The 17,948-nt window shown below is 50.9% G+C and overlaps 1 protein-coding gene and 1 long non-coding RNA gene across 9 annotated transcripts in view; both read right to left on the bottom strand.

Annotated features, from left to right (window-relative positions):
- The window catches only part of PPP1R12B (protein phosphatase 1 regulatory subunit 12B), a 172,094-nt gene that overhangs the window by 32,085 nt on the left and 122,061 nt on the right, over positions 1–17,948 (bottom strand). The window contains exon 1 of one of the 8 annotated variants that reach the window (XM_047754861.1): positions 1,858–2,748. The exons of the other annotated variants lie outside the window; for them this stretch is intronic. Coding sequence (XP_047610817.1) covers positions 1,858–1,959 — 102 coding nt within the window. The 5' untranslated portion in view covers positions 1,960–2,748. Of the gene's footprint in view, positions 1–1,857; positions 2,749–17,948 lie in introns of those variants that run through there. 8 annotated transcript variants of the gene reach the window in all.
- LOC125112591 (uncharacterized) lies at positions 14,232–17,214 on the bottom strand. The gene is made up of 3 exons (XR_007131192.1): positions 16,580–17,214; positions 15,590–16,279; positions 14,232–14,442 (listed from the first exon to the last, which is right to left on the bottom strand). It is a non-coding gene; the product is annotated as an uncharacterized LOC125112591 (long non-coding RNA).

Below are 17,948 nucleotides of genomic sequence, written 5' to 3'. Positions count from 1 at the left end.
GACCTGTGACGTGGGGACAGGGGACCCGCCTTTCAGGTGGTGGTGGGGGACACACAGGGTGGTGAAAGTGTGCATTTGATGATCATTCCCTGATTGGCTTCCGGCTGTCAGATCTCCGCCCCCAGCCCCAGCCTGCAGTGATACCGCAGTCTCTCTCCTTAAGCGGTGCCAGGAGGCAGGTGAGTAAATGCACCGCCACCCTGCGGACACGGGAAGAAACTTGGCGACAGTGGAATTGAGGGAGTTCATCTGGGCGTCAACAGCCCCCAGTTCATCATGCGTGTCTATCACCCTCTGTGACGCCGTAGCACAAGTGGAGTCCGAGAACCTGGAAGGGGTGCCAGGTGGGAGGTCCCCCAGGGCCATGGAAGCTGGGAGGCGTCTCATTTACGCCACGTCTTGTTTCCAATTACCCAAATTCCCAAGCTCTCACACACTGAGCCCTCTGTCTAACACTGGGTGGGCAGGCAGCCGTGAGGCTGAGACAGAAGAAAACAGTAGCCCCTCCAAGGGGAAGGGGCTGTCCGGCGACGCATGTCGGCTGATGGGATGCTACCCTGCATCAGGGCGGAGTGATGCTGAGGGCTCTTTACAGCAAAGGCACTCCGGTCTGGCAGGAGACATGGGGACTGGGAAACCTCCAGCCTGGGGACCTTGCCCAGCAGCCGCCAGCAGCCACAGGAAGCCCCCACACTCACGACAGTGACATGGGGGCCCCTTGTCTTCCCCCAGGGGGCACTGGTGAGTGAGATCCCTTTGTGACAAGATCTTCCCTATTCCAGCAACGACGCATCTCTGGCCAAGGTCCCAGACCCACAGGCCACATGCCAAATTCTCCTCCCTGGGGTTTACACCGTGAGAAAGTCATTGCCGGGGATGTAGAACGGCTCAGAAGGAATACAGCGGGTCTCCCCAAATGAGGACCACGACCACCCTCCTCCCCTCTGCAGGTGCTCTGCTGCCACCTGGCCCCCGACCTAATGTGGCCGGCCGCTTGCCCTGCTGGCCTCCCATGGAGGCCATGCTAAGTCCACATGCCGACCACGTCCACAGAAACAAGCACGAGAGATGATGGAGAGATGTCTCGGCTGGGTCGGCCTGGATGTTATCCCCCCGCCCTCCCCGGCAGGGTCAGACTGGATGCTACAAACAACCCTCCCCACCCCCCTCTGGGTCTGCTGGGACATTACAAACCCCCCCCCCCCCCCGCCAACCACTGCATTAGCCTGGATGTTACAAACAGCCCCCCCCCCCCCCCCCGCTGGGTCTGCCTAGACATCATAAACACCCGGGCTGGGTCTGCCTGGATGTTACAAACACCCGCTGGCTGTCGGCAGCTAGGAGAAACCTGGTTGGCTTTTTAAGCGCAAAGTTCCTGGCGGTCACTCAGGAAGAGGACCCTTGTGTCTGGAACTCCTGCCCACTTCGTTCTGTGTAACTCACTCAGAGACACAAAATCCGAGAAGGCACCCGCTCGCGTACACGCCTGCAAAAAAGTATTCCCAGAACTCACACATGACCCAAGTTCACACACACATGATCCAAGTTCACGCACAACTTCACAGCCACTTGGGAGGCTCTTGTCTTGAAAGCTCGTGCTGACCCAGAGAACACAGGAAAGGGGGACACTAAACACAGCCAGGGAAGTTCAGGAAAGTGGGGGGACACAGTGCTGGAACCCCACAGTCCCACCAGTGACAGAAATCGCAGGCTGACATCTCAGTCGGCTCAGGCGCTGACTGCACCCAGAACTGTGAACCCAAACCCCTGCGGAGAGGCCCCCCCGCAGGCTGTGTCCAGCCCACTGCCCCGGTCCCATCCACACCCGCCAAGGACCCTGGCTGGAGGTCTGCTTACTCGGAGCGTCTTGGCGGTCGGGGAGGGGGAGGCTGGGGGCGAGTCCGACTGGGCTCTGCGGTTCCGAGGGAAGTCCTTGCTCCGGGTGTACAGGGAGGACATGGCTCCTGGGCGCAGACGGAGGCTTGGCTGCGGGACCCTCACAGGAGCTGGGAGGCGGCCTGGCAGGTCACCCCCAGAGTCACACCTTTGAGCTGAACTAGATAAAGGATAAAAGCCACCCCGCCAATGACGGCCAGTGGTCACACAGGGCCCGGGTGTGTCCCATCAGGGCTCCCACGCAGCTTGGCCACGGTGCAGAGGCTGCAGGACGCTTCTTGGGGGCCTGCCCCCTTCCCGGGACAGGGGCCTCGGGTCCTGGCTGCCAGCGAGCCTGCCGCAGCCTGGCTCTCCAGGCGGAGGGAAGAGACAAGTCCTCTGAAAACCACGCTCCCCCTCAGCCAGACTCCAGGCCGGGCTGGGGTCTGGAACGGCCCGCTGAACGCAGGTGGAACTAGAAAGAGCAGGGCGCTGTCACCAGGGAGCCAGGCCCTCAGGAGGAGCGGCCTGAGCAGTCGCCTCCCGGCCGGCCGCGCACATATACAGCGAGCGGGCGGGCCCCTCGGACATTCCACATCCTGTTCGCACAGCCAGGAATGCTGGCCCGGGGCCAAGGGCAGAGCCGGGCTTTCCACTCGGAGTGGAGTGCGGCTGCCACTTGCAGGAGGAGAGGAAAGCCTGTGGCTTCTGGGGACACAGGCGGCTCCCTGGGGGCTCGGGGCCAAGCCCCCTCCCTCCCAGTGGGCGGTGCCCGAAGGCCACTGCTCAGTGTGGGAGCGGGGACTTTCCAACGCCGATCCCTGGGGACAGCCCAGACACACACACACACACACACACACACACACACAGAGTCACAACACCTTCAACGACTTTCCAACGCCGATCCCTGGGGACAGCCCAGACACACACACACACACACACACACACACACACACACAGAGTCACAGCACCTTCAACCTTTTCTATCGAGTTTTGAAAACACATCACCCCTGCCATCTGTGGGGAAGCCACAAGCGGGAAGCCCGGGCACCGCAGGGGAAGCTCTCCTATAGGAGAGGCCCCGACGGAGACGGAGCCCCATTGAGTGGGAGGACCGAGGGGGTGGGGCTGCACGGCCACTGTCCACAGGCACTAATTGCAGGCGGGCCGCCCAGGGAGAGTTGGGGTTAAGAGGAAAGGAGCCGAGGGAGCTGGGGGCTGGCCCTGGAATGCCTGTCTCTGCGAGTCCTCTGTGCTGTCATCGCGGCCTCATCCAACGTTTCTGGGCCAAACGCTTCCCCAGCCAGTGGGTTCATTCGAGAGAGAGCCTCCCCCCACCCCCCAAACCCCCCCTCGCCCCGCCCCCCCGCTCCCGGAACCTGTTCTGCCTCCTTCTCCCGTGATGCAAGATGCATACTTTCTCCCTCTGATCGTCCCAGCCGGACACTCTTCTCCTCTCAGTGGCTATCTTCTTTATTCTCATGACCCATTCATGAAACTAAATCAAGTGCAATGGTCAGCCAGCTAGGGGTGTCTGAAGAACGCGGGTCGCAAAGTTTGTAAAGGGGTGTCTCATTCCTTCTCGGAACGGCTGGGGGGCCTCTACCACAAACCACAGTGACCCTGTGTCTAAAAGGCCAGTTATCCTGGGGATTCGGGTGGAGGAACCTCTCGTGTTAAATCCTACCTAGTTAATCCCCTCTGGTAAGAAGGAGTGTTTCCCTGTTAGACCTCTTCACTTAGAGAGGAAACACTGATGCACACCTGAACGGTGATGCTCCTACAGAAGCAAGACTGGCCAGGGAACCAGGCTGAGAACCCTCCCCACCATCCAGAAGGCAGGTCACCAGGTGACACAGGATGGCAAGAACTGCTCTGACCAGCCCAGCTTCCCAGCCTGTGAGGTGGGGCGTGTGCGGTGGGCTCGCTCTCGGGGGCAACGAGGGGGGCCTATCTCTTCCCCTTCACGCTTGGCAGGGTTTTCACACACACCATCCCACCTGGTCCTCTTGTCTGTGCTCGTTATCATATGGACGGGAACGTGTCCTCAAAGCCGACGCAACCTGACACGGGACACACAGCCCATGAGAAGGGGCGAAGCACAAAGGCCTGAGGAATAAGCTTTGATGGAAGGTGACGGCTATCAAGGGTCTGAAAAGACCAAACAGTTCAACTCCTTCAAGAAGATTCTGGGTATTTGAGAACCCACAGGAACACAGCAGAAAAACCAGGACAGAGATAAGTTCTCCGGAAAGTCAAACCGAAGCTCTTTCTTTTGCATGCCTGTCTTTTGAGATTTAACCTTTGGTTTGCTTGTTCTTTGAGATTTACCCTTTCTCCAACCTCGCCAGCAACACTCAAAGGCCATCAGGTCCCCCACAAACCTGGCCGCAGCTCCACATCCCGGCCGCAGCCTCGCGCCTTTTGGGTACCTCGAATCCAGAGGCTGGTGTGCACCGCACCCCCAGAACCCATCCCACGTCGGGGCCGAGAGAGGAAATCCACCCAGAGGGTTCTTCGCCCCGGCCTACCGCAGCGCACAGTGGGCCCAGTACCACTACAACCGGGAGGCTGCGGGACCGGCCAGCGTGGAGGAGCCGGGGTAAGAGTCGCTCTCTTTTCTCCCCAGTTGAGAGTCCTGCCTAGTCTTTCTCAAATTAAGGTGAATAACCAGAGAGCCTGGGAAAGGGCTCTCCAGAAGCAGACTTTGCAGGCCAATGAACCCGTGGGGTAAGCTACCCAAACAGCCAGCTGTCTGGAAATAGTTCGTCTCAGACAGGTGGGAGAGAAGGCTGGGTTCACATTTTTATTTCATTTTTTTTTAGGGCCGCACCCGTGGCATATGGAGGTTCCCAGGCTAGGGATCGCATCAGAGCTGCAGCTGCCGGCCTACACCACAGCCACAGCCACACCAGATTTGAGCCACGTCTGCGACCGACACCACAGCTCATGGCAATGCCGGATCCAACCCACTGAGCGGGGCCAAGGATCGAACCTGTGTCCTCATGGATGCTAGTCAGATTCATTACCGCTGAGCCACAAAGGGAACTCTCGGTTGGGTTCACAGTCTATTGCTTGTAGGTAATAAGCTTTTGCAGTTCTTTCTTATGACTGAACAAAGACTCAGGGAGTCAGCTCAACACAGTCAGACTCAGGACCCCCGGAGTGTGGCCCTTGAGATGGCGCCCACAACCTGCAGGGTGCAGACCCTGGTCTCCAGCTCTGCTGGCCTCACCCAGAAGCTGTGCTCTGGTGAAGTCTTCTTAGAAGAAGAACCTGAGAAGCCAGCTGAGGAATTTCAAGCTTTCCTCTCACATTTTAAGTTGAGAAGTGTAAAGCCTACCATTGAGGTGTGATGACGTTGGATAAACCACCTGCCAGTGAGGGCTCTCGGAACAAGCAACACATCCCACCTGGCACCTGTGCTCAGGGAGCTCTGGGCTTCCAGGTCAGGGAGCCTGGGTTGAAATCCAAACTCCTGCTCAACTATCAGACACGATCAAGTTCTTAAACCTCACTGAATCTTACCTGGCTCACTTTGAAAATGGTAAAATGATGCCTAGCTCGCTAAGCGATCATGTATTTTTTTTTTTTCTTCCCTTCTTTGGCTGCCCCCACAGCGTATGGAAGTTCCTGGACCAGGGATGGAGACCACGCTGCATCCGAGCCCTTAGCCATAGCTGCGGCAACACTGGATCTGCAACCCAGCGCACCAGGCCGGGGATCGAACTGGCAACGCCGTGGAGACAAGCCGGATCATTAACCCACAGCAGCACAGGGGAAACTCTGGCATCGTGTGCTTTAGGCCCAGTATACATGCAGGGCCGGGCATGTGGCCATGTCAGCACGGGGGAGTTATTACCAAAGTCCTGACCAAACTCACACGCGAGGATGGAAATGAGAAGTGGGTGGAGAAGCGCAGACTGCAGTTAGCACGCCTCCGAGTGAAGACAGTGTCCTTTCCAGATGCTCTGTGCTGCCCCCAAATCCTCGATTCCGGAAGGCCATGTGCTGGTGGGAGCCTGCTGCACCCCTCGCCCCCAGACCACTGTTTCTAATGCCGCTCACGCTCCATGAGCAGGAACGGGTTCCCTCGGGACAGAGCGGGGCAGGGCAGCAGGTAAGCCTGGCCTGCCGTGTCCAGAGTGAGCAAGCGCTGGGACCGGGATGGGCGTGAGAAAAGGACACAGAACCCACTTACGAAGCCACACCTGGGCCAGCCCGAGCCCCTGCACAGGTGACAGTGACAGGTTATAGCCCGCTGAAGGAGACGGGAGTGCCTAAGCACACATGAATATAAACAAACAGGGACAGAAAGTGCTTTCCCAAAGAAGACGGCCCGCTGATGAATGAACTCAGACAAAAACCACACTGGCAAATGTCACCGTAAAACCTGTCCAAGGAAGGAGCACTGATGGAGCCAAAACCAGCGGGCGACCCGGATGAGAAGCTGGATTTTATGTGGTCTCAAAGTATCACCTCCTGGAATACTAATCACAAAGGAAGAAGATGGAACTTTCCTGTGGAGAAACCAGCAGCCACCGTCTTAATCGAGCGAACCGGGCTTGTCACTTGCAGGGGTGGACGGGCCGTCAGGGCAGAGGGGAGCCAGGGCTGCTTCCGAGGCACCGTGTGGGAGACGCAGATGGATCTGCCTGAGGGACATGATCAGCACCAGGGACCCTGACAGACCCCCCCACCTTTGAAACTGTAAGGTAGAGACACCTAAGGGAGCAGGAGGAACAGGTAACACACGACCCTGGACTGGATCCCTCTGCCGAGGGCGTGACTGGCCTCCGAGCGAAGGGTACACAGGTCCTCGGCCCATCCTTGAGCTACTGCTGTGACCTTGAAATTGTTCCTGTTCTCTCCTCATACTAGGGTGTGAAGGGGGCGGAAATGAGGTAATTTTTCAGCACTTAGGGGAGACGGCACAGGGCCAGGATGGGGGCCAAGGGCATGGCGGGGACTCAGAGGGACTCACACCTGGGCCAGCGCTGGGGCAGCAGAGCAGCGGGCATCCTGCGCAGGAAGGGCTTTCGTGGAACCTCTGCTGCAGTGACACGACAGGTCCCTGCGGCCCAGGTCACAGTCAACAGCTGGAGAGCTGAAGCCAGGGCGAGGCCTTTCCCAGGGAGGGGGCAGAGCGGCTCCCGCCCACCCTGAGTTACGGGGGCAGGAAGGAGGTGCCTGAACTAGGTCCCACCCAGCGCCATGCTGCCTCGTCAGGAGGCTCCAAGAACACCAGGCAGCCACTGCTCCTCCCATGTGTCCCAGAGCGTCTACTCCACCGTGCACACAGCCCACCTTCAGTGACCCCGGCACACACTCCCAGGTGGGGTAATGACACCCTCGTCTGCTCCTCTGAGACGAATCCTTCCCGAGAGAAGAGCTGGGGGTCACTCCACAGGCAAGGCCATGTGGAGTAGAGAGGCCACACGTTCTTCCCGTTTAGAAAGGGCTCTGGATATGTTCTTTACAGAAAAGCCAGGAAAGCTAAAAGCCAGGCCAGCCAAGCACCCACCAGGAGGCCGTGTGGACTCGGGGGTGGCTGGGGAGAGGCTATGCCAAGGTCAGGGCAGGGACGGAGAAGGCCTAGGGCCGCCTGGCCTGGAGCCAGGGGCTCGAAGTCCACCGTGCCCCCTCTGGCTCTCACACAATCGATCACGGGCTGGTGTCACCAAAGGTTAAAGCTCAGAAACGCACGTCAGGTTAGGGATTATCTGGGCCCTTTAAGAAAATCTTTCTGCAAGCCCATCTGAGAGGTTTACGGGTTTAGGGTTGCAATTAAATTTAAATTTAGCAACAGCTAGAAAAAAGGCAAACAAGCGGATGCTCCCTCCTTCTCGTGTGAGGAGCTCAGGGCCACTTCCCCACGCACATGGTCAAAAGCAGCAGTGATGCTGGAAGGGGCAGGGCAGAATGGACGCCCGCACGGGGACATCTGTGCCACCAGGTGTGCTGGGTCAGCCGCCTTGGCTGCTCGTGGGCCTGTGGAAAAGTGGGGACACCAGGTGCTCCTGCCCTGCCCTCAGCGTCCTCGTGCTGTCCCTGAACAAGGTGGAGGCAGGACAATTTTGTGTGGATTCTGGTTCCCTTCTTTTATGTCCTGCAATGGTTTGTAAGGGAACAGGGATTCTCTTTTGCGTGTTTCTCTAAGGTTTGAAAAAATTTCTCCTCAAATTGGCGTAGGCCTGGTACCTCTAGCCCAAGGTTGGAGTGGTGGTGGTTAAAGTATGATTAAATTTTCTCTAGCAGCTACTGGACTTTTCTGTGGTCCTCTATCTTCGTAATTCTGATATTTTATATTTTGCCAGAAAGGTATCTGCTTGGACTAAGTTTTGTTACCGACATAATGCTGCTGCTCAAAAGAATGTCTTATAATAGTTAATATCTGTTTTTTTCCTAATTTTATCCCCTATTACCTTCCTAATCCTGTTCATTTCCCCCTTGATCAGCTTGTCAAAGGTTTTATTGTATTTTGTAAGTTTTTCAAAGAGTCAGCTTTGGGTTTTACCAATCATCTCTACTGCTATTTTGTTTTCAGTTCATTAATTTCTGCTCTTTATTTCATCCTTTCTACTTTATTTGGGCTTACTCTCCAGCCTCTTGAGCTTGAAGGCTTGGCTCATTTGTTTTCATTCTTGCTTATTTTTATCCATAACTCTGCATTTAAGGGTAAAGCTTTCACTCCTACAAGGTCTACTGCAAAGCAAGTTCACGGTGATTCCATCTTAAGTAGTTTCTAACTCTCAGTATAACCATCTCCTTAACTTGTGTAGTTTTTAAGTTTCCAAAATACTCTTTTTTAAGTACTTTCTCATTCTCGGTACAATCATTCCCTTATCCTAAGTAGCTTTCAGTTTCCAAATAACTCCTTTCTTGCCCCACTATCTTTCCATTCCTTACAAACACTCACAAGCCCTGTACGATCTTCTGGCCTCTCCGAGGAGTGACCTTGAACCACCCCACTGTCTCAGGCCCTCTGCCTCCTTGGGAGAGGAGTTCAAAGGTCAGTGATTATCCTGACTCCTCCCCTTCCCCTGTCACAGCACTCAGCAAAGCTAGACCTCATTTAAATGAGGTTTTCTGCCCACTCTGCCACTGTAACTATGCCGTGGAAGAGGCTGGGGGAAAAAGAGACAGCCGCACTCATCAGTCTCAGCCAGCTGCCCGACTGCCTTTCTCAGATTCTTCCTGGCTGCGGCTCTGCTTTCTCTGGCTCCGCAGACCTGCATTTACCAGCCCTGCCCCCACCCTGGACCTGGACCTGCAGAACAGGCTATCAGTGCCCCACGCCTCTTGGCCCACTCGAGGGCCTCACACCTCAGTTTTGATCTGTTCTGTTGTGGGGTTTTGCTCTCTCCCCGCTCATTCCCATCAGCCGATGTGCAGCTGTTTCTCTCAGCTGAAAACACCCTTCTCTCGAACCCCATCTCTCCTGAAAGCTGTCACTCCATTTCTCTGCCCCCTTTGCTGTAAAACTTTTTTTTTTTTTTTAAAAGAAGTCCTTTATCAGCATTTCTCATTCTTCTCCCCCGACCGTTTCAAAACCACAGCCTGACTCCCCATTCCACCTCACCCACACAACCTCGGGCCGGTGCTTACTCGGCCACGGATCAGAAACATGAAGCGAAGCGACAGATGCGTCCTTCTTGGTCCATTCTTCTCATTCACACCGGGAAGGACACCACACACCTGCCCACCGGCTGTGCTCCCACCCCTCCCCAGTACTGCAGTGGCCTGCGGGTCGGCCTGCAGTAGTCTAGTCCTCACACTTAATGAAGAGGCTGTCTTTTCTCCATTTGGTATTCTTGCCTCCTTCATCATCGATCAACTGACTCTAAGTGCATGGGTGTGTTTCTGGGCTCTATCCTGTTCTACTGATCTATGTGTCTGTTTTGGTGCCAGTACCATAGGGTTTTGAAGACTGTATCTTTGTAGTATAGTTTGAAGTCAGGGAGTGTGATTCTTCCAGCTCTGTTCTTCTTTCTCAAGATTGCTCTGACTATTTACGGTCTTTTGTATCTCCATACACATTTCAAAATTATTTGTTCTAGCTCTGTGAAAAATGCCACGGGTATTTTGATAGGCATTGTGTTGAATCTGTAAATTGCCCTCAGCAGTAAGATCATTTTTTTCACTTATTTAATTTTTTAGGGCTGCATCTGCAGCATATGAAGTTCTCAGGCTAGGGGTTGAATTGGGGCTGCAGCTGCCAGCCACAGCAACAGAGCTGAGCCACATCTGCTGACCTACACTGCAGCTTATAGCAATGCTGGATCCTTAACCCACTGAGCAAGGTCAGGGATTGAACCCGCATCCTCACAAATACTAGTCGGATTCTTAACCCACTGAGCCACAAAGGGGACTGCGGTAAGGTCATTTTAACAGTATTAATTCTTCCAATTTGTGAATATGGTATATCTTTTCATCTGTTTGTTTCATCTTCTTTTATCAGTGTCTTGTAGTTTTCAAAGTACAGGTCTTTTACCTCGTTAGGGGTCTACTTTTAGGTATTTTATTTTTTTTGATGTGATGGTAAATGGGATTATTTCCTTAATTTCTCTTTCTGACAGTTCACTGTTAGTGTATAGAAATCAACAGGAGTTCTGCTATGGTGCAGTGGGTTAAGAATCCAACTACAGCAACTCAGGTCACTGTGGAGGCACAAGTTTGATGGCCTGGTGCAATGGGTTAAATGATTCAGTGTTGCCACAGCTGCAGCTTGGATTCAATTCCTGGCCCAGGAATTTCCATATGCCACAGGCGCAGCCATTAAAAAAAAAAAAAAAAAAGATGTAACAGATTTCTGTGTATTAATTTTGTAGCCTGCAATTTTAACGAGTGCACTGATGAGTTCTGGTAGCTTTTTGATGGCATCTTTAGGATTTTCTGTGTAGGGTAACATGTTATCTGAAAGAGTGACAGTTTTACTTTGTTTCCAGTTTGGATTCCTTTTATTTTTCTTGTCGGACTGCTCTATCTAGGACTTCCAATACCACATTGGACACAAGTGGCAAGAGTGTCCATCCTTGTCTTGTTCCTGATCTTGGAGGAAATGCTTTCAGTTCTTCACCACTGAGTATGAGGTTAGTTTTGGGTTTGTCATATATGGGCTTTATTATGTTTTAAGGTAGGTTCTCTCTGTGCCCACTTTCTGGAGAGTTTATCAGAATGGATGTTGAATTTTGTCAAAAGCTTTTCTGTATCTATTGAGATGATCGTATGGCTTTTACTCTTCAAGTTGTCAATGTGGGGTATCACACTGATTTAAGGGTATTATCAAACCATCCTTACATGCCTATGATAAATCCCACCTGATCATGGTGTTTGATCCTTTCAATGTATTGTTGGATTTGGTTTGCTGATATTTAGTTGAGGATTTTTGCATCCACGTTCATCAGTGATACTGGCCTGTAATGTATGTGTGTGTGTGTGAGACAGCTTTGTCTGGTTTTGGTATGAGAATGACGGTGGCCTTGCACAATGAGTTTGGAAGTGTTCGTTTCTCTTCAAATTTTTCTGGAATAATTTCAGGATAGGTGTTAACTCTTCTCTAAATGTTTGAGCCATCTGGTCCTGGACTTTTTTGCTTCTTGGGAGTTGTAAAAATAACTGATTTAATTTCAGTACTTGTAATTGGTCTGTTTCTATTTTCTGTTTCTTCCTGATTCAGTCTTGGGACATTCACATTTCTAGGAACTTGTCCATTTCTGCTAGGCTGTCCCTTTAGTTGGTGGATAGTTGCTCACAGGAGTTTTTATGATCCTTCGTTTTTCTGTGGTGTCAGCTGTAACTTCTTTTTCCTTTATTGATTGATTTGGGCCCTCTCCTTTTTCCTGATGAGTCTAGCTAAAGGTTTATCCATTTTATCTTTTTAAAGAATTAGTTCTTAATTTCATTGTTCTTTTCTATTGTTTTTTAAATCTCAATTTCATTTTATTTATTTATTTTTTTTGTCTTTTTGCTCTTTTTTTTTTTTGTCTTTTTGCTATTTCTTGGGCCGCTCCCACGGCATATGGAGGTTCCCAGACTAGGGGTCAAATCGGAGCTGTAGTCACCGACCTACGCCAGAGCCACAGCAACGCAGGATCCAAGCCGTGTCTGCGACCTACACCACAGCTCACGGCAACGCCGGATCGTTAACCCACTGAGCAAGGGCAGGGATCGAACCCGCAACCTCATGGTTCCTAGTCGGATTCGTTAACCACTGCGCCACGACGGGAACTCCCAATTTCATTTTATTTTCGCTTTGATCTTTATGATTTCTCGCCTTCGACTAACTTTGGGTTTTGTTTATTCTTTTTCTAGCTCCTTTAGGTTAAGGTTAGGTTGTTTATTTGAGAGTCGTCTTGTTTCCTAAGTCTTGCATTGCTATAAACTTTCCTCTTAGAACTGCTTCTGCTGCATCCCACAGGGTTTGCACTGTTGTGTTTTCCTTATGTCCTGAACCTTATCAACTCTCAGCACCTCCCCTGCCAGCATATGACCCAAGCCCCTAGCATCTCTTGCCTGGATTACTGCAATGGTCCTCCAACCTCTGCTCTTTTCTCAAATCCAATCTTAATCCAGAAGCTAGAGTGATTATTTTATTTTTATTTATTTATGTCTTTTTGCCATTTCTTGGGGCACTCCCGTGGCATATGGAGGTTCCCAGGCTAGGGGTTGAATCAGAGCTGTAGCCACCGGCCTACACCAGAGCCACAGCAACGTGGGATCCAAGCCGCGTCTGTGACCTACACCACAGCTCACGGCAATGCCAGATCCTTAACCCACTGAGCAAGGCCAGGGATCGAACCTGCAACCTCATGGTTCCTAGTGGGATTCACTAACCACTGGGCCACGACGGGAACTCCTAGAGTGATTATTTTAGAACTTTGTGGCCAACTCACTTGGCTTCTTCAATGGTTTGTTCGTATCTCGGTCCATCAACAAGATTTACTCACTCTCTTTGATACAACCTGTCCTCTCTACCCAAAGCTCATATCTGACTCCTTTTGCCCCAAACTGTACCTGTTAGTGTCTGACATGTTATAACCTCATTATGGTTATTGTTTGCTGTCTGCTTCCTCCCTCGACTCCCTGCTGGAATGTAAGCTGCCTTGAGTCCAGGCTCTTCGTTTTGTTGACTAATTGATTCCAAGTGCCTAGAATAATGCAAGGCAAATATCAGGCGCCATAAATATCTGATGAGAGAATGAGAGGATGCTGATTTTTAATTTGGCGTGGTCCTCACGGTGCACACATTCCACGGGTGCTTTATATTTACTGGTTCGTCATGTTGTTTAAATCCTTTATGTCCTTCAGTACTTTTGTCTGTTTGACATATTTGTTTCTGAGAGATTATAAAATCTGCAACTCTGACTGTGAACATACTATTTCTTTGTTGTTCTGACAACTTCGGTTTTCTAAATTTTGAGACTATATTTTCAGTGTCTACAGTCCATTATTTTATAACTTCTTTGTGGATTGTTCCTTTTTCACAGTCAAGAAATATCTTCCTGTCATTTGATGCTTTTTGCTTAATATTATCTTCTGATGGATATTAATGTTTCCACATTGACTTTCTCTTGGTGAGTATTTGCACATATCCACCCCTTTTATTTTTTATCATCCAGTACTATTTTGAAGGCAACTATTAGTAAAATAATACAGTCTGAGTGTCTCCCTGGTTTTATACGTAAATTTATGTTCATTATGGCTATTTTCACATTTTACTTTTATCTCCTATTTACTATTTTTCCCTTTGCTTCTTTTCTTCTCCCTGTCTTTCACTATATGGAGTGAATGAATTTTAAAAATTATCTGTTTTTCCTCTATGATTTATGAGTTGAAGCTTCCATCTCTATATTACTTTACTGTTTATTCCTACATTTAATACACATTAAAGTATATACACTTTAAAGTATTTAATACACTAAGTACATTTCTTCTTAAAACTGTATGATATTAATCAGTATCTTTTCTTCTCTAAACAAGGACTGTAGGACACATCTTTAATATCACATTATCATTGCTAGAATTCTAGAATCAATTTTTTTTTTTTTCTTTTTAGGGTATAACCTGCAACATATGGAAGTTCCTGGGCAGGGGTTGAATCGGAACTGCAGCTGCCGGCCTACACCACAGCCACACAGCAATGCAGGAGCCACACTGCATCTGTGACCTACACCACAGCTCATGGCAATGCTGGATCCTTAACCCACTGAGTGAAGCCAGGGACTGAACCCACATCCTCATGGATAATAGTCGGGTTCTTAACCTGCTGAGCCATAAAAGGAACTCCTAGATCCAGTTTTTTTAAACATAAGAAAAAAAATTAGCTTTATCATCAAACAGTTTTTATTTCCTGTATTCCACTTTTTTTTTTGACCGCCCTGCAGCATAAGGAGCTCCTGGGCCAGGGATCAGATCTGAATTGAGCTGTGAATGAAGCTTCAGCTGAAGCAATGCCGGATCCTTAACCCACTGTGCCAGGCTGGGGATCGAACCCATGTCCCAACGCTCCCAAGCCGACGCCGATCCTGTTGTGCCACAGCGGGAGCTCCAGTCCACTTGTTTTTGCTGAAGAACATTCAATTCTTTCATCAGCACGGGTGTGTGGGTTTTGAGGTCAGCCTTGGTATGTGAGAGCTCCCTTACTTTGCATGTGTTGTGTATATAGATCACTGTATGGACTGCAGGTTCCTAGCTGTCTTCCCACAGCACTGTGAAGGCACCACCCTGTTTTCTGAGGCCAGTCTGAGGACTACTTTGTGGGGGATAACCTCTATCACGAATGGTCCTACAACTTCACTATGGAAATCGTTAGTTGTGGGGTTTTCTATCCTGCTTTGCACATGCTGAGGTTTTCTATTCTGAGGATTCCTACCTTCATTTCTTGAAAAGTCCTGACTACTGTGCATTATTCCTGCTGCCTGCTTTCCACGAAAAAAACCCTTGGTTTCTACTGCCTACAGCCAACCATCGCTCCCCCACCACATTGGCTTTTCTTGCCACTGTTGGTTCAAAGTGACTTTTTTTTTTTTTCTGGTATTGAAGTATCACTATGCATTTTTAAAAATCCTTAAAAAATATTTACCTATCACTAAATTTTGGGATGGAGGGCTAGGATTAGGGTCCCTAGTCTGGCATCCTTACTATGCGTCTTAAGTAGTAAGGCTTTTTACCTCTGCAATAATAGGAGCTCAGTTCTCCTAAACTCGCTAAACATTAGTAAACATATACGAAGTTCAAACTCAAATTAACTGTAGTGGAGGAATATCACTGGAGGTTGTGTGGACTGAACTACGTAACAGATATATTGGAAAATGAGGTGCAGAGCAAGGTGACTTCAAAAAGGTAATGAACTTGGGACAGCAGCAGACTCTATTGTAAACCCTGTGACAAACACTACCCCATTTCCAGTAAACAGAATCGGAGGAACAGAGGAAGAGAGTCCCTCCCCAGCCTAGGAGGAGCCAGGGCAGCCAGCACTCCTGACCAGGAGGCACCCTCCCAACACGGGGGAGGGACGTGGGGCGGGGGTGGGGGGGAGTCCGGGAATGACAGGCCAGTTTTCACTCTGCCCCGAGGTCCTGGCACAACTCGGGTTAAGCCACGTCCCCTTTGGGGCCCCAGCTTTTTAATCTATAAAATAAGGGAGCTGGGCTACAACAGTTTCTCAAGGGCCTTCCAGAAATAACTCTGTGTGACCTCAACAGTGTGGTACCTGGTGAATATGCTGCGTCCTCAGTCTGCTGAGTGACGAAAGGCCGTGCGCCTTCTGTCTGGTCGCCACTCTGTAAAGCACACCTGCTGGGCCTGGTCCCTGGGTGACGCTTCCAAGAGGTATACACATAGCCTAAGTCTTAAACAGAAAAGAGCAAACCAACCCAGACCAAAACAAATCCCTACACACAAGTTCCAGACACAACAAAGGCAAAGCTGCCTTTGCTACAAACGTGTTTGGCTTGAAAGTCGAGAAGACACCAAAAATAAATCCAAAATCCCAGCTCCAAATACAGACAACAAAACTAAGCAGCACGCAGCAAAATTACAGGAGGAGAGAGTGCCGACCCCACCCGCTTAGAGAGTCCGCTCAGAGATAAACCCCACGTGGATGGAAATGGAGAGAAGGGGGTGCTGGAGGAGGAGAGGTTCTGGGGGCAGGAGAACTCAGGAGGAACCCGCAGAGCTTCCCGGAGCTTTGGCTTTGGGGCCCCGAAATGAACCGTTTGACTGCAGCACAGGCACCAGCAGCTCCAACCTCTCCACATCACAGGGGCGGCCTCGGCCAGGCAGTCCCAGGCAGCATTCAGGTAACACTCCAGCACGTGAGGAAAGGCACCTTGCTGCCCCCACACTGCGCGTTGACAGACGCTGCAGGGTCGGTGCCCAAGGACTCCTGTCCCCCAGCAGTCTGTCCATGAGGCACAAACAGGTGACAGTCAGAGGGAGGGAAACAGCTCACTTCACTGCCAAGGCTTTGCTTTCTGAAAGACTGTGCTGTCAAAGCACTTGGGGGAAAAAAACATCATACGAGCGACAGGGGCTCATTAAAGAAAATTCAGATAATAACGACAAGTAGAAAGCAGTCACTCCTACCGAGTCTCTCCACTAACCCTCGGTGACTTTGCTGGTCTCTGGCCAGGGCTGGGCCCCCCCCGCCCCGGGCCCCCACGTGCATGTGTATCAGAGATGAACTGTGGACCCAGCTCACCCAGTAACCTGGATCGTAACCATTTCTCCAGGGTCCTACACGCTCTGCAGCTCATTTTGAACAGCTGCCTCGTGCTCCAGGCTGTTCCAAGGAAACATCCCGAAATGGTGAGTTGTCAGGGACGGCAGAGCAACTATGAGTCACGGTGCCCACCGCGTGCGTGGGTGAGTCACCGACTTGCTGACTACTGCCAGAGCACTGGACACTGGGCTGTCCCCGGCTTTTCCACTAGGGCACACAGCTAAGTGGACTCAGGCTGCTTGGTTCAGGCACCTCCCAAGAGAAAGGCATGCGAGTGTTTACTGTATGACGTGTCCACAGAGCCTCATACATACAATATACCTCGTGGTGGAAAGCTCTGTACGTAAAGCTTTTTTCTTCCTCTTTCTTTCTTTTTAAATTTAGGACTGTTTCCTAGAGACATTCCCAAAAATGAACATTTCTGGATCAATTTGGGGCCTTTGATGGTTTGGCAATTTGCTTTCCCGAATGGAAAAAGTTTTGAGTTGCGTTCCCAGCACGTGTGATGTGAGAAGGCGCATTTCATTGTACTCTCACCTAAACGCTTACCTTTTCAAAAGCTCCTATTTTGGTTGGTGAAAAAAAATCCTACTTCATCTCATTCTCACTTATAGTTTTTGTTTTTTGCTTTTTAGGGCCGAACCCGTGACATACGGAGGTTCCCAGGCTAGTGGTTGAATCGGAGCTGCATCTGCGACCTACACCACAGCTCACCGCAATGCCGGATCCTCAACCCACTGAGTGAGGCCAGGGATCAGACCTGTGTCCTCACGGAAACTAGTTGGATTTGTTTCTGCTGTGCCACGACCAGAACTCCCTAGGAAGCCATTCCTGATGAACCTGGAACCCAGGGCAGTTTCCCACAACTGCCCTCTACAAAAACTTCAGTTTTATAGTCAGATAATCTTGGGGTGGCTTAAGCAGACCTTTCTTAATCCTGAATTAGGCCTTCTTTCTAAAAGCATCCGATAAACGAATAAGCTCAACACAAAAGGCAGAAACACGTCAGAGAAACGAGACAGTCTGGACTATGCACCAGCTGAGAGCCATGACCAAGCACCAACTCCTTCGTGGCTCCAAAGCCAGCACTGTTTCTGCCCACTTGCATATTCCCAAGCGCCCAGCTCCCTGGCCCGCTCCCCTGCCACACCTGGGAAGACCACGTCCTGCCCAATTTTGTCCTTCTTGGCTTTCCCCCTTCAGTTCACACTGCCTTCCATCTGGGCTCTGACTGCCCTCTGCGTAGAGGAGCACGCGTGAGTGCTTGTGTTCACCTGTGTCCCAGAGTCAGATCAGAGCGACTCCTTTTTCCTGCTGGGAGCCAGGGCCTGTCTGTGTCTCTCCACTG

Source organism: Phacochoerus africanus, chromosome 12 (assembly GCF_016906955.1).
Source record: "Phacochoerus africanus isolate WHEZ1 chromosome 12, ROS_Pafr_v1, whole genome shotgun sequence".
NCBI classification, from domain to species: domain Eukaryota; kingdom Metazoa; phylum Chordata; class Mammalia; order Artiodactyla; family Suidae; genus Phacochoerus; species Phacochoerus africanus.
Note: the sequence above shows the minus strand (reverse complement) of the source record. Positions and strands in the feature narration are given on the sequence as shown.